This window comes from Eucyclogobius newberryi, unplaced genomic scaffold (assembly GCF_026437365.1).
Source record: "Eucyclogobius newberryi isolate DKJ021-1_F unplaced genomic scaffold, fEucNew1.0.hap1 SCAF_248, whole genome shotgun sequence".
Classification (NCBI taxonomy): Eukaryota; Metazoa; Chordata; class Actinopteri; order Gobiiformes; family Gobiidae; genus Eucyclogobius; species Eucyclogobius newberryi.
The window spans coordinates 78,162-93,662 of NW_027315888.1; the positions used below are offsets into that span (position 1 = coordinate 78,162).

At 61.4% G+C, this 15,501-nt stretch overlaps 1 protein-coding gene across 1 annotated transcript in view; it reads left to right on the forward strand.

Moving 5' to 3' along the window:
- The window catches only part of LOC140372539 (sorting nexin-14-like), a 57,407-nt gene that overhangs the window by 29,719 nt on the left and 12,187 nt on the right, over window positions 1-15,501 (forward strand). The window contains exons 19-20 of the mRNA XM_072459671.1: window positions 13,140-13,240; window positions 13,783-13,894. Coding sequence (XP_072315772.1) covers window positions 13,140-13,240; window positions 13,783-13,894 — 213 coding nt within the window. The remainder of the gene's footprint in view (window positions 1-13,139; window positions 13,241-13,782; window positions 13,895-15,501) is intronic.

The following is a 15,501-nucleotide window of genomic DNA, read 5'->3' on the forward strand; positions in this document are numbered from 1 at the left end:
AGCGTCAGAGCGTCCTCGTCAGAGCGTCCTCGTCAGAGCGTCAGAGCGTCCTCGTCAGAGCGTCAGAGCGTCCTCGTCAGAGCGTCCTCGTCAGAGCGTCAGAGCGTCCTCGCCAGAGCGTCCTCGTCAGAGCGTCCTCGTCAGAGCGTCCTCGTCAGAGCGTCAGAGCGTCCTCGTTAGAGCGTCAGAGCGTCCTCGTTAGAGCGTCCTCGTCAGAGCGTCCTCGTCAGAGCGTCAGAGCGTCCTCGTCAGAGCGTCCTCGTCAGAGCGTCAGAGCGTCCTCGTCAGAGCGTCCTCGTCAGAGCGTCCTCGTCAGAGCGTCAGAGCGTCCTCGTTAGAGCGTCAGAGCGTCCTCGCCAGAGCGTCCTCGTCAGAGCGTCCTCGTCAGAGCGTCCTCGTCAGAGCGTCAGAGCGTCCTCGTCAGAGCGTCCTCGTCAGAGCGTCAGAGCGTCCTCGTCAGAGCGTCCTCGTTAGAGCGTCCTCGTCAGAGCGTCCTCGTCAGAGCGTCAGAGCGTCCTCGTCAGAGCGTCCTCGTCAGCGCGTCCTCGTCAGAGCGTCCTCGCCAGAGCGTCCTCGTCAGAGCGTCAGAGCGTCCTCGTCAGAGCGTCCTCGCCAGAGCGTCCTCGTTAGAGCGTCAGAGCGTCCTCGTCAGAGCGTCCTCGCCAGAGCGTCCTCGCCAGAGCGTCCTCGTCAGAGCGTCCTCGTCAGAGCGTCCTCGCCAGAGCGTCCTCGTTAGAGCGTCAGAGCGTCCTCGTCAGAGCGTCCTCGCCAGAGCGTCCTCGTCAGAGCGTCAGAGCGTCCTCGCCAGAGCGTCCTCGTCAGAGCGTCCTCGTCAGAGCGTCCTCGTCAGAGCGTCCTCGTCAGAGCGTCAGAGCGTCCTCGTCAGAGCGTCCTCGTCAGAGCGTCCTCGTCAGAGCGTCCTCGTTAGAGCGTCAGAGCGTCCTCGTCAGAGCGTCCTCGCCAGAGCGTCCTCGTCAGAGCGTCAGAGCGTCCTCGTCAGAGCGTCCTCGCCAGAGCGTCCTCGTTAGAGCGTCAGAGCGTCCTCGTCAGAGCGTCCTCGCCAGAGCGTCCTCGTCAGAGCGTCCTCGCCAGAGCGTCCTCGTCAGAGCGTCAGAGCGTCCTCTTGAGCGTCCTCGTCAGAGCGTCCTCGTCAGCGCGTCCTCGTCAGAGCGTCCTCGCCAGAGCGTCCTCGTTAGAGCGTCAGAGCGTCCTCGCCAGAGCGTCCTCGCCAGAGCGGCTCGTCAGAGCGTCCTCGTCAGAGCGTCCTCGTCAGAGCGTCCTCGTCAGAGCGTCCTCGTCAGAGCGTCCTCGCCAGAGCGTCCTCGCCAGAGCGTCCTCGTTAGAGCGTCAGAGCGTCCTCGCCAGAGCGTCCTCGCCAGAGCGTCCTCGTTAGAGCGTCAGAGCGTCCTCGCCAGAGCGTCCTCGTCAGAGCGTCCTCGTCAGAGCGTCCTCGTCAGAGCGTCCTCGTCAGAGCGTCAGAGCGTCCTCGTCAGAGCGTCCTCGCCAGAGCGTCCTCGTTAGAGCGTCAGAGCGTCCTCGTCAGAGCGTCCTCGTCAGAGCGTCCTCGCCAGAGCGTCCTCGTCAGAGCGTCCTCGTTAGAGCGTCCTCGTCAGAGCGTCCTCGTCAGAGCGTCAGAGCGTCCTCGTCAGAGCGTCCTCGACAGAGCGTCCTCGTCAGAGCGTCAGAGCGTCCTCGTCAGAGCGTCCTCGTCAGAGCGTCCTCGTCAGAGCGTCAGAGCGTCCTCGTCAGAGCGTCCTCGTCAGAGCGTCAGAGCGTCCTCGTCAGAGCGTCCTCGTCAGAGCGTCCTCGTTAGAGCGTCAGAGCGTCCTCGCCAGAGCGTCCTCGCCAGAGCGTCCTCGTTAGAGCGTCAGAGCGTCCTCGTCAGAGCGTCCTCGTCAGAGCGTCCTCGTCAGCGCGTCCTCGACAGAGCGTCCTCGTCAGAGCGTCCTCGTCAGAGCGTCCTCGTCAGAGCGTCCTCGTCAGAGCGTCCTCGTTAGAGCGTCAGAGCGTCCTCGTCAGAGCGTCCTCGTCAGAGCGTCCTCGTCAGAGCGTCCTCGTCAGAGCGTCCTCGCCAGAGCGTCCTCGCCAGAGCGTCCTCGTCAGAGCGTCCTCGTTAGAGCGTCCTCGTCAGAGCGTCCTCGTCAGAGCGTCAGAGCGTCCTCGTCAGAGCGTCCTCGTCAGAGCGTCAGAGCGTCCTCGTCAGAGCGTCCTCGTCAGAGCGTCCTCGTCAGAGCGTCAGAGCGTCCTCGTCAGAGCGTCCTCGTCAGAGCGTCCTCGTCAGAGCGTCAGAGCGTCCTCGTCAGAGCGTCCTCGTCAGAGCGTCAGAGCGTCCTCGTCAGAGCGTCCTCGTCAGAGCGTCCTCGTTAGAGCGTCAGAGCGTCCTCGCCAGAGCGTCCTCGCCAGAGCGTCCTCGTTAGAGCGTCAGAGCGTCCTCGTCAGAGCGTCCTCGTCAGAGCGTCCTCGTCAGCGCGTCCTCGACAGAGCGTCCTCGTCAGAGCGTCCTCGTCAGAGCGTCCTCGTCAGAGCGTCCTCGTTAGAGCGTCAGAGCGTCCTCGTCAGAGCGTCCTCGTCAGAGCGTCCTCGTCAGAGCGTCCTCGTCAGAGCGTCCTCGTTAGAGCGTCCTCGTCAGCGCGTCAGAGCGTCCTCGTCAGAGCGTCCTCGTCAGAGCGTCCTCGTCAGCGCGTCAGAGCGTCCTCGTCAGAGCGTCCTCGTCAGAGCGTCCTCGTCAGAGCGTCCTCGTCAGAGCGTCCTCGTTAGAGCGTCAGAGCGTCCTCGTCAGAGCGTCCTCGTCAGAGCGTCCTCGTCAGAGCGTCCTCGTCAGAGCCTCCTCGTCAGAGCCTCCTCGTTAGAGCGTCAGAGCGTCCTCGTCAGAGCGTCAGAGCGTCCTCGCCAGAGCGTCCTCGTCAGAGCGTCCTCGTCAGAGCGTCCTCGTCAGAGCGTCCTCGTCAGAGCGTCCTCGTCAGAGCGTCCTCGTTAGAGCGTCAGAGCGTCCTCGTCAGCGCGTCCTCGTCAGAGCGTCCTCGTCAGCGCGTCCTCGACAGAGCGTCCTCGTCCTCGTCAGAGCGTCAGAGCGTCCTCGTCAGAGCGTCCTCGTCAGAGCGTCCTCGTCAGAGCGTCCTCGTCAGCGCGTCCTCGACAGAGCGTCCTCGTTAGAGCGTCAGAGCGTCCTCGTTAGAGCGTCAGAGCGTCCTCGTCAGAGCGTCCTCGTTAGAGCGTCAGAGCGTCCTCGTCAGAGCGTCCTCGTCAGAGCGTCCTCGTTAGAGCGTCAGAGCGTCCTCGTCAGAGCGTCCTCGTCAGCGCGTCCTCGTCAGAGCGTCCTCGTCAGAGCGTCCTCGTTAGAGCGTCCTCGTCAGAGCGTCCTCGTCAGAGCGTCAGAGCGTCCTCGTCAGAGCGTCCTCGTCAGAGCGTCCTCGTCAGAGCGTCAGAGCGTCCTCGTCAGAGCGTCCTCGTCAGAGCGTCCTCGTCAGAGCGTCAGAGCGTCCTCGTCAGAGCGTCCTCGTCAGAGCGTCCTCGTTAGAGCGTCAGAGCGTCCTCGTCAGAGCGTCCTCGTCAGAGCGTCAGAGCGTCCTCGTCAGAGCGTCCTCGTCAGAGCGTCCTCGTTAGAGCGTCAGAGCGTCCTCGTTAGAGCGTCAGAGCGTCCTCGTCAGAGCGTCCTCGTCAGAGCGTCCTCGTTAGAGCGTCAGAGCGTCCTCGTCAGAGCGTCAGAGCGTCCTCGTCAGAGCGTCCTCGTCAGAGCGTCAGAGCGTCCTCGCCAGAGCGTCCTCGTTAGAGCGTCAGAGCGTCCTCGTCAGAGCGTCCTCGTCAGAGCGTCAGAGCGTCCTCGTCAGAGCGTCCTCGTCAGAGCGTCAGAGCGTCCTCGTCAGAGCGTCCTCGTCAGAGCGTCCTCGTTAGAGCGTCAGAGCGTCCTCGTCAGAGCGTCCTCGTCAGCGCGTCCTCGTCAGAGCGTCCTCGTCAGAGCGTCAGAGCGTCCTCGTCAGAGCGTCAGAGCGTCCTCGTCAGAGCGTCCTCGTTAGAGCGTCAGAGCGTCCTCGTTAGAGCGTCAGAGCGTCCTCGTCAGAGCGTCCTCGTCAGAGCGTCAGAGCGTCCTCGTCAGAGCGTCCTCGTTAGAGCGTCAGAGCGTCCTCGTCAGAGCGTCCTCGTCAGAGCGTCCTCGTTAGAGCGTCAGAGCGTCCTCGTCAGAGCGTCCTCGCCAGAGCGTCCTCGTTAGAGCGTCAGAGCGTCCTCGTCAGAGCGTCCTCGTCAGAGCGTCCTCGTCAGAGCGTCCTCGTCAGAGCGTCAGAGCGTCCTCGTCAGAGCGTCCTCGTTAGAGCGTCAGAGCGTCCTCGTCAGAGCGTCCTCGTCAGAGCGTCAGAGCGTCCTCGTCAGAGCGTCTTCGTCAGAGCGTCCTCGTCAGAGCGTCAGAGCGTCCTCGTCAGAGCGTCCTCGTCAGAGCGTCAGAGCGTCCTCGTCAGAGCGTCCTCGTCAGAGCGTCCTCGTCAGAGCGTCCTCGCCAGAGCGTCCTCGTTAGAGCGTCAGAGCGTCCTCGTCAGAGCGTCCTCGCCAGAGCGTCCTCGTCAGAGCGTCAGAGCGTCCTCGTCAGAGCGTCCTCGTCAGAGCGTCCTCGTCAGAGCGTCCTCGCCAGAGCGTCCTCGTCAGAGCGTCAGAGCGTCCTCGTCAGAGCGTCCTCGTCAGAGCGTCCTCGCCAGAGCGTCCTCGTTAGAGCGTCAGAGCGTCCTCGTCAGAGCGTCCTCGCCAGAGCGTCCTCGTCAGAGCGTCAGAGCGTCCTCTTGAGCGTCCTCGTCAGAGCGTCCTCGTCAGAGCGTCCTCGTCAGAGCGTCCTCGCCAGAGCGTCCTCGTTAGAGCGTCAGAGCGTCCTCGTCAGAGCGTCCTCGTCAGAGCGTCCTCGTCAGAGCGTCCTCGTCAGAGCGTCAGAGCGTCCTCGCCAGAGCGTCCTCGTCAGAGCGTCCTCGCCAGAGCGTCCTCGCCAGAGCGTCCTCGCCAGAGCGGCTCGTCAGAGCGTCCTCGTCAGAGCGTCCTCGCCAGAGCGTCCTCGCCAGAGCGTCCTCGTTAGAGCGCCAGAGCGTCCTCGTTAGAGCGTCAGAGCGTCCTCGTCAGAGCGTCCTCGTCAGAGCGTCCTCGCCAGAGCGTCCTCGCCAGAGCGTCCTCGTTAGAGCGTCAGAGCGTCCTCGTCAGAGCGTCCTCGTCAGAGCGTCCTCGTCAGAGCGTCCTCGTCAGAGCGTCCTCGTCAGAGCGTCCTCGTTAGAGCGTCAGAGCGTCCTCGTCAGAGCGTCCTCGCCAGAGCGTCCTCGTCAGAGCGTCAGAGCGTCCTCGTCAGAGCGTCCTCGTCAGAGCGTCCTCGTCAGAGCGTCCTCGCCAGAGCGTCCTCGTTAGAGCGTCAGAGCGTCCTCGTCAGAGCGTCCTCGTCAGAGCGTCAGAGCGTCCTCTTGAGCGTCCTCGTCAGAGCGTCCTCGTCAGAGCGTCCTCGTCAGAGCGTCCTCGCCAGAGCGTCCTCGTTAGAGCGTCAGAGCGTCCTCGTCAGAGCGTCCTCGTCAGAGCGTCCTCGTCAGAGCGTCCTCGTTAGAGCGTCAGAGCGTCCTCGTCAGAGCGTCCTCGCCAGAGCGTCCTCGCCAGAGCGTCCTCGCCAGAGCGTCCTCGTTAGAGCGTCAGAGCGTCCTCGTCAGAGCGTCCTCGTCAGAGCGTCCTCGCCAGAGCGTCCTCGCCAGAGCGTCCTCGTTAGAGCGTCAGAGCGTCCTCGTCAGAGCGTCCTCGTCAGAGCGTCCTCGTCAGAGCGTCAGAGCGTCCTCGTCAGAGCGTCCTCGTCAGAGCGTCCTCGTCAGAGCGTCCTCGTCAGAGCGTCCTCGTTAGAGCGTCAGAGCGTCCTCGTCAGAGCGTCCTCGTCAGAGCGTCCTCGTTAGAGCGTCCTCGTCAGAGCGTCCTCGTCAGAGCGTCAGAGCGTCCTCGTCAGAGCGTCCTCGTCAGAGCGTCAGAGCGTCCTCGTCAGAGCGTCCTCGTCAGAGCGTCCTCGTTAGAGCGTCAGAGCGTCCTCGTCAGAGCGTCCTCGCCAGAGCGTCCTCGTTAGAGCGTCAGAGCGTCCTCGTCAGAGCGTCCTCGTCAGAGCGTCCTCGTCAGCGCGTCCTCGTCAGAGCGTCAGAGCGTCCTCGCCAGAGCGTCCTCGTCAGAGCGTCCTCGTCAGCGCGTCCTCGTCAGAGCGTCCTCGTCAGCGCGTCCTCGACAGAGCGTCCTCGTTAGAGCGTCAGAGCGTCCTCGTCAGCGCGTCCTCGACAGAGCGTCAGAGCGTCCTCGTCAGAGCGTCCTCGTCAGAGCGTCCTCGTCAGAGCGTCCTCGACAGAGCGTCCTCGTTAGAGCGTCAGAGCGTCCTCGTCAGAGCGTCCTCGTCAGAGCGTCCTCGTCAGAGCGTCCTCGTCAGAGCATCCTCATCAGCGCGTCCTCGTCAGAGCGTCCTCGTTAGAGCGTCAGAGCGTCCTCGTCAGAGCGTCCTCGTCAGAGCGTCCTCGTCAGCGCGTCCTCGACAGAGCGTCCTCGTCAGAGCGTCCTCGTTAGAGCGTCAGAGCGTCCTCGTCAGAGCGTCCTCGTCAGAGCGTCCTCGTTAGAGCGTCAGAGCGTCCTCGTCAGAGCGTCCTCGTCAGAGCGTCCTCGTCAGCGCGTCCTCGTCAGAGCGTCAGAGCGTCCTCGTTAGAGCGTCAGAGCGTCCTCGTCAGAGCGTCCTCGTCAGAGCGTCCTCGTCAGAGCGTCCTCGTTAGAGCGTCAGAGCGTCCTCGTCAGAGCGTCCTCGTCAGAGCGTCCTCGTCAGAGCGTCAGAGCGTCCTCGTCAGAGCGTCCTCGTCAGAGCGTCCTCGTTAGAGCGTCAGAGCGTCCTCGCCAGAGCGTCCTCGTCAGAGCGTCCTCGTCAGAGCGTCCTCGTCAGAGCGTCAGAGCGTCCTCGTCAGAGCGTCCTCGTCAGAGCGTCCTCGTCAGAGCGTCCTCGTCAGAGCGTCAGAGCGTCCTCGTCAGAGCGTCCTCGTCAGAGCGTCCTCGTCAGAGCGTCCTCGCCAGAGCGTCCTCGTTAGAGCGTCAGAGCGTCCTCGTCAGAGCGTCCTCGCCAGAGCGTCCTCGTCAGAGCGTCAGAGCGTCCTCGTCAGAGCGTCCTCGTCAGAGCGTCCTCGCCAGAGCGTCCTCGTCAGAGCGTCAGAGCGTCCTCGTCAGAGCGTCCTCGCCAGAGCGTCCTCGTTAGAGCGTCAGAGCGTCCTCGTCAGAGCGTCCTCGCCAGAGCGTCCTCGTCAGAGCGTCAGAGCGTCCTCTTGAGCGTCCTCGTCAGAGCGTCCTCGTCAGAGCGTCCTCGTCAGAGCGTCCTCGTCAGAGCGTCCTCGCCAGAGCGTCCTCGTCAGAGCGTCAGAGCGTCCTCGTCAGAGCGTCCTCGTCAGAGCGTCCTCGTCAGAGCGTCAGAGCGTCCTCGTCAGAGCGTCCTCGTCAGCGCGTCCTCGTCAGAGCGTCCTCGCCAGAGCGTCCTCGTCAGAGCGTCCTCGCCAGAGCGTCCTCGCCAGAGCGTCCTCGCCAGAGCGTCCTCGCCAGAGCGGCTCGTCAGAGCGTCCTCGTCAGAGCGTCCTCGCCAGAGCGTCCTCGCCAGAGCGTCCTCGTTAGAGCGCCAGAGCGTCCTCGTTAGAGCGTCAGAGCGTCCTCGTCAGAGCGTCCTCGTCAGAGCGTCCTCGCCAGAGCGTCCTCGCCAGAGCGTCCTCGTTAGAGCGTCAGAGCGTCCTCGTCAGAGCGTCCTCGTCAGAGCGTCCTCGTCAGAGCGTCCTCGTCAGAGCGTCCTCGTCAGAGCGTCCTCGTTAGAGCGTCAGAGCGTCCTCGTCAGAGCGTCCTCGCCAGAGCGTCCTCGTCAGAGCGTCAGAGCGTCCTCGTCAGAGCGTCCTCGTCAGAGCGTCCTCGTCAGAGCGTCCTCGCCAGAGCGTCCTCGTTAGAGCGTCAGAGCGTCCTCGTCAGAGCGTCCTCGTCAGAGCGTCAGAGCGTCCTCTTGAGCGTCCTCGTCAGAGCGTCCTCGTCAGAGCGTCCTCGTCAGAGCGTCCTCGCCAGAGCGTCCTCGTTAGAGCGTCAGAGCGTCCTCGTCAGAGCGTCCTCGTCAGAGCGTCCTCGTCAGAGCGTCAGAGCGTCCTCGTCAGAGCGTCCTCGTCAGAGCGTCCTCGTCAGAGCGTCCTCGCCAGAGCGTCCTCGTTAGAGCGTCAGAGCGTCCTCGTCAGAGCGTCAGAGCGTCCTCTTGAGCGTCCTCGTCAGAGCGTCCTCGTCAGAGCGTCCTCGTCAGAGCGTCCTCGCCAGAGCGTCCTCGTTAGAGCGTCAGAGCGTCCTCGTCAGAGCGTCCTCGTCAGAGCGTCCTCGTCAGAGCGTCCTCGTTAGAGCGTCAGAGCGTCCTCGTCAGAGCGTCCTCGCCAGAGCGTCCTCGCCAGAGCGTCCTCGCCAGAGCGTCCTCGTTAGAGCGTCAGAGCGTCCTCGTCAGAGCGTCCTCGTCAGAGCGTCCTCGCCAGAGCGTCCTCGCCAGAGCGTCCTCGTTAGAGCGTCAGAGCGTCCTCGTCAGAGCGTCCTCGTCAGAGCGTCCTCGTCAGAGCGTCAGAGCGTCCTCGTCAGAGCGTCCTCGTCAGAGCGTCCTCGTTAGAGCGTCAGAGCGTCCTCGTCAGAGCGTCCTCGCCAGAGCGTCCTCGTTAGAGCGTCAGAGCGTCCTCGTCAGAGCGTCCTCGTCAGCGCGTCCTCGTCAGAGCGTCAGAGCGTCCTCGCCAGAGCGTCCTCGTCAGAGCGTCCTCGTCAGCGCGTCCTCGTCAGAGCGTCCTCGTCAGCGCGTCCTCGACAGAGCGTCCTCGTTAGAGCGTCAGAGCGTCCTCGTCAGCGCGTCCTCGACAGAGCGTCAGAGCGTCCTCGTCAGAGCGTCCTCGTCAGAGCGTCCTCGTCAGAGCGTCCTCGACAGAGCGTCCTCGTTAGAGCGTCAGAGCGTCCTCGTCAGAGCGTCCTCGTCAGAGCGTCCTCGTCAGAGCGTCCTCGTCAGAGCGTCCTCGTCAGCGCGTCCTCGTCAGAGCGTCCTCGTCAGCGCGTCCTCGACAGAGCGTCCTCGTCAGAGCGTCCTCGTTAGAGCGTCAGAGCGTCCTCGTCAGAGCGTCCTCGTCAGAGCGTCCTCGTTAGAGCGTCAGAGCGTCCTCGTCAGAGCGTCCTCGTCAGAGCGTCCTCGTCAGCGCGTCCTCGTCAGAGCGTCAGAGCGTCCTCGTTAGAGCGTCAGAGCGTCCTCGTCAGAGCGTCCTCGTCAGAGCGTCCTCGTTAGAGCGTCAGAGCGTCCTCGTCAGAGCGTCCTCGTCAGAGCGTCCTCGTCAGAGCGTCAGAGCGTCCTCGTCAGAGCGTCCTCGTCAGAGCGTCCTCGTCAGAGCGTCAGAGCGTCCTCGTCAGAGCGTCCTCGTCAGAGCCTCCTCGTTAGAGCGTCAGAGCGTCCTCGTCAGCGCGTCCTCGTCAGAGCGTCCTCGTCAGCGCGTCCTCGACAGAGCGTCCTCGTCCTCGTCAGAGCGTCAGAGCGTCCTCGTCAGAGCGTCCTCGTCAGAGCGTCCTCGTCAGAGCGTCCTCGTCAGCGCGTCCTCGACAGAGCGTCCTCGTTAGAGCGTCAGAGCGTCCTCGTTAGAGCGTCAGAGCGTCCTCGTCAGAGCGTCCTCGTTAGAGCGTCAGAGCGTCCTCGACAGAGCGTCCTCGACAGAGCGTCCTCGTTAGAGCGTCAGAGCGTCCTCGTCAGAGCGTCCTCGTCAGAGCGTCCTCGTCAGCGCGTCCTCGTCAGCGCGTCCTCGTCAGAGCGTCCTCGTTAGAGCGTCAGAGCGTCCTCGTCAGAGCGTCCTCGTCAGAGCGTCCTCGTCAGAGCGTCCTCGTCAGAGCGTCAGAGCGTCCTCGTCAGAGCGTCCTCGTCAGAGCGTCCTCGTCAGAGCGTCCTCGTCAGAGCGTCAGAGCGTCCTCGTCAGAGCGTCCTCGTCAGAGCGTCCTCGTCAGAGCGTCAGAGCGTCCTCGTCAGAGCGTCCTCGTCAGAGCGTCCTCGTCAGAGCGTCCTCGTCAGAGCGTCCTCGTTAGAGCGTCAGAGCGTCCTCGTCAGCACGTCATCGTCAGAGCGTCCTCGTCAGCGCGTCCTCGACAGAGCGTCCTCGTCCTCGTCAGAGCGTCAGAGCGTCCTCGTCAGAGCGTCCTCGTCAGAGCGTCCTCGTCAGCGCGTCCTCGACAGAGCGTCCTCGTTAGAGCGTCAGAGCGTCCTCGTTAGAGCGTCAGAGCGTCCTCGTCAGCGCGTCCTCGTCAGCGCGTCCTCGTCAGAGCGTCCTCGTCAGAGCGTCAGAGCGTCCTCGTCAGAGCGTCCTCGTCAGAGCGTCCTCGTCAGCGCGTCCTCGTCAGCGCGTCCTCGTCAGAGCGTCCTCGTTAGAGCGTCAGAGCGTCCTTGTCAGAGCGTCCTCGTCAGAGCGTCCTCGTCAGAGCGTCCTCGTCAGCGCGTCCTCGTCAGAGCGTCCTCGTCAGAGCGTCAGAGCGTCCTCGTCAGCGCGTCCTCGTCAGCGCGTCCTCGACAGAGCGTCCTCGTCCTCGTCAGAGCGTCAGAGCGTCCTCGTCAGAGCGTCCTCGTCAGAGCGTCCTCGTCAGCGCGTCCTCGACAGAGCGTCCTCGTTAGAGCGTCAGAGCGTCCTCGTCAGAGCGTCCTCGTCAGCGCGTCCTCGTCAGAGCGTCCTCGTTAGAGCGTCAGAGCGTCCTCGACAGAGCGTCCTCGTCAGAGCGTCCTCGTCAGCGCGTCCTCGTCAGCGCGTCCTCGTCAGAGCGTCCTCGTTAGAGCGTCAGAGCGTCCTCGTCAGAGCGTCCTCGTCAGAGCGTCCTCGTCAGAGCGTCCTCGTCAGAGCGTCCTCGTCAGCGCGTCCTCGTCAGAGCGTCCTCGTTAGAGCGTCAGAGCGTCCTCGTCAGAGCGTCCTCGTCAGAGCGTCCTCGTCAGCGCGTCCTCGACAGAGCGTCCTCGTCAGAGCGTCCTCGTTAGAGCGTCAGAGCGTCCTCGTCAGAGCGTCCTCGTCAGAGCGTCCTCGTTAGAGCGTCAGAGCGTCCTCGTCAGAGCGTCCTCGTCAGAGCGTCCTCGTCAGCGCGTCCTCGTCAGAGCGTCAGAGCGTCCTCGTTAGAGCGTCAGAGCGTCCTCGTCAGAGCGTCCTCGTCAGAGCGTCCTCGTCAGAGCGTCCTCGTCAGAGCGTCCTCGTTAGAGCGTCAGAGCGTCCTCGTCAGAGCGTCCTCGTCAGAGCGTCCTCGTCAGAGCGTCAGAGCGTCCTCGTCAGAGCGTCCTCGTCAGAGCGTCCTCGTTAGAGCGTCAGAGCGTCCTCGCCAGAGCGTCCTCGTCAGAGCGTCCTCGTCAGAGCGTCAGAGCGTCCTCGTCAGAGCGTCCTCGTCAGAGCGTCCTCGTCAGAGCGTCCTCGTCAGAGCCTCCTCGTTAGAGCGTCAGAGCGTCCTCGTCAGCGCGTCCTCGTCAGAGCGTCCTCGTCAGCGCGTCCTCGACAGAGCGTCCTCGTCCTCGTCAGAGCGTCAGAGCGTCCTCGTCAGAGCGTCCTCGTCAGAGCGTCCTCGTCAGAGCGTCCTCGTCAGCGCGTCCTCGACAGAGCGTCCTCGTTAGAGCGTCAGAGCGTCCTCGTTAGAGCGTCAGAGCGTCCTCGTCAGAGCGTCCTCGTTAGAGCGTCAGAGCGTCCTCGACAGAGCGTCCTCGACAGAGCGTCCTCGTTAGAGCGTCAGAGCGTCCTCGTCAGAGCGTCCTCGTCAGAGCGTCCTCGTCAGAGCGTCAGAGCGTCCTCGTCAGAGCGTCCTCGTTAGAGCGTCAGAGCGTCCTCGTCAGAGCGTCCTCGTCAGAGCGTCCTCGTCAGAGCGTCCTCGTCAGAGCGTCCTCGTTAGAGCGTCAGAGCGTCCTCGTCAGCACGTCATCGTCAGAGCGTCCTCGTCAGCGCGTCCTCGACAGAGCGTCCTCGTCCTCGTCAGAGCGTCAGAGCGTCCTCGTCAGAGCGTCCTCGTCAGAGCGTCCTCGTCAGCGCGTCCTCGACAGAGCGTCCTCGTTAGAGCGTCAGAGCGTCCTCGTTAGAGCGTCAGAGCGTCCTCGTCAGCGCGTCCTCGTCAGCGCGTCCTCGTCAGAGCGTCCTCGTCAGAGCGTCAGAGCGTCCTCGTCAGAGCGTCCTCGTCAGAGCGTCCTCGTCAGCGCGTCCTCGTCAGCGCGTCCTCGTCAGAGCGTCCTCGTTAGAGCGTCAGAGCGTCCTTGTCAGAGCGTCCTCGTCAGAGCGTCCTCGTTAGAGCGTCAGAGCGTCCTCGTCAGAGCGTCCTCGTCAGAGCGTCCTCGTCAGAGCGTCAGAGCGTCCTCGTCAGAGCGTCCTCGTCAGAGCGTCAGAGCGTCCTCGTCAGCGCGTCCTCGTCAGAGCGTCCTCGTCAGCGCGTCCTCGACAGAGCGTCCTCGTCCTCGTCAGAGCGTCAGAGCGTCCTCGTCAGAGCGTCCTCGTCAGAGCGTCCTCGTCAGCGCGTCCTCGACAGAGCGTCCTCGTTAGAGCGTCAGAGCGTCCTCGTTAGAGCGTCAGAGCGTCCTCGTCAGAGCGTCCTCGTCAGCGCGTCCTCGTCAGAGCGTCCTCGTTAGAGCGTCAGAGCGTCCTCGACAGAGCGTCCTCGTCAGAGCGTCCTCGTCAGCGCGTCCTCGTCAGCGCGTCCTCGTCAGAGCGTCCTCGTTAGAGCGTCAGAGCGTCCTCGTCAGAGCGTCCTCGTCAGAGCGTCCTCGTCAGCGCGTCCTCGTCAGAGCGTCCTCGACAGAGCGTCAGAGCGTCCTCGTCAGAGCGTCCTCGTCAGCGCGTCCTCGTCAGAGCGTCCTCGTTAGAGCGTCAGAGCGTCCTCGACAGAGCGTCCTCGTCAGAGCGTCCTCGTCAGCGCGTCCTCGTCAGCGCGTCCTCGTCAGAGCGTCCTCGTTAGAGCGTCAGAGCGTCCTCGTCAGAGCGTCCTCGTCAGAGCGTCCTCGTCAGCGCGTCCTCGTCAGAGCGTCCTCGACAGAGCGTCAGAGCGTCCTCGTCAGTGTACGGCTTTATTGTTATTACATGGACATTATATTCTAATGAGCTCTCATTTGTCCTGGTCCTGTGCTCGTCCTGGTCCTGGTCTTGGTCCTGGTTCTGGTCCAGGTCCATTCCCAGATGCTCAGCTTCCTTCTAAACGGATCCTGGGACCAAAGAACTATGAGTTCCTGGAGTCCAAGAGGCCTGAGTTTGAAGAGTACCTGCAGGTGAGAACTGAGAGAACTGAAGCCTCATGTTCAGTCAGTGCTTCAGGGTTTATGTCTGGTTCATGGTCTGGTTTATGTCTGGTTCATGGTCTGGTTTATGGTCTGGTTTATGTCTGGTTCATGGTCTGGTTTATGGTCTGGTTTATGGTCTGGTTTATGTCTGGTTTATGGTCTGGTTTATGGTCTGGTTTATGTCTGGTTTATGGTCTGGTTTATGTCTGGTTCATGGTCTGGTTTATGGTCTGGTTTATGTCTGGTTTATGGTCTGGTTTATGGTCTGGTTTATGGTGTCCTTTATGTCTGGTTTATGGTCTGGTTTATGGTCTGGTTTATGGTCTGGTTTATGGTCTGGTTTATGGTCTGGTTTATGGTGTGCTTTATGTCTGGTTTATGGTCTGGTTTATGGTCTGGTTTATGGTCTGGTTTATGTCTGGTTTATGGTCTGGTTTATGGTCTGGTTTATGGTCTGGTTTATGTCTGGTTTATGGTCTGGTTTATGGTCTGAATGTGGACTATAATGTTTTTCTCTTGTTGGACGTCAGAACTTGCTGCAGGTTCCTGAGCTCAGTAACAGTCAGCTCCTCGCAGACTTCCTGTCTCCTCACAGCATCGAGTCACAGTTCCTCGACAGGATGCTCCCCGACGTAAACCTGGGTAGGACACACCCTTTAGATATAACCTGGGTAGGACACACCCTTTAGATGTAACCTGGTTAGGGTGACACACCCTTTAGATATAACCTGTGTAGGACACACCCTTAGATGTAACCTGTGTAGGACACACCCTTTAGATGTAACCTGGGTAGGACACACCCTTTAGATGTAACCTGGTTAGGGTGACACACCCTTTAGATATAACCTGTGTAGGACACACCCTTTAGATGTAACCTGTGTAGGACACACCCTTTAGATGTAACCTTGGTAGGACACACCCTTTTAGATGTAAGTTGTGTAGGACACACCCTTTTAGATGTAACCTGGGTAGGACACACCCTTTAGATATAACCTGGATAGGACACACCCTTTAGATGTAACCTGGGTAGGACACACCCTTTAGATGTATCCTGGGTAGGACACACCCTTTAGATGTAACCTGGGCAGGACACACCCTTTAGATGTAACCTGGGTAGGACGCACTTTGACCCTTTAGATTTAACCTCGGTGGCATGGTTTCCCCGCCCACTAAACCCATGTTCAATAGGCTCCTCCCACTAAACCCATGGTGCTGCACCTGGTACAGAGGTCTCTCCAGGCTCATGTAGATGTGGTGTTTCAATTCAATTCAATGTATTTTTGTAACGTCCAAAATCACAACAACAGTTTCCTCTGAGGGCGACAGTGAGAAATGAATCAACAATGTCTGTGGTGGCGAGGGACGATGTCCCAGAGTCCTCTGTCCTTAGCTCCTCCTTCTGTCCTTAGCTCCTCCTTCTGTCCTTAGCTCCTCCTTCTGTCCTTAGCTCCTCCTTCTGTCCTTAGACCCTCCTTCTGTCCTTAGACCCTCCTTCTGTCCTTAGACCCTCCTTCTGTCCTTAGACCCTCCTTCTGTCCTTAGCTCCTCCTTCTGCAGGAAAAACTACAAAAACCCTCCTTGGGACAAAGTATAAACCTGTGTTAGTTCCAGATGAAGGAGGATGTGACTCTCACAGACGTGAGGGAGACTGGAGCTGGAGCCACTCTTCAGGCAGATGAGGGACCGTCCACACGGGGCAGGGACACTTCACCAGGAGAGGGACATCTGGGTCCACAGGTCCTCAGGAGTGAGACAAAGAAGGCGGTGAACAGTTTGCAAGTGGAATTAAAAAATAAATATTGTTTGATAGAATAAGTCAGAAGAAGAGGACAGAGCTCATACTTCCCCCAGAGTTGCTGCTAGGGCAGCGGAGCTGAAGCTGTGGGTTTATGTTTCTGTTCCTAACTAGTCTGACCATAAGTCATTTCAAAGAGGAACGTTTAAGCCTGGACTTAAATGAAGAGACTGTGTCGCCTCTTTAACATGGACAGGACTCCACCTCCTACTGTGCTTTTAGAGACTCTTGGCACCACCAGAAGTCCAGCATTGAGAGTGAAGAGCTCTGATTGGATGAGATGGTTCTATAGCATCTTTGAGGTGGGAGGGGCCATGTCATTTATGGCTTTGTAAATCAGGAGGAGGAGTTTAAATGTGATTCTAAACTGGACAGGAGCCAGTGAAGAGACTCCAGCACCGGCGTAATGTGCTCTCTTTTAGTTGCTGTTTGTAATCTTGCTGCTGCATTTTGA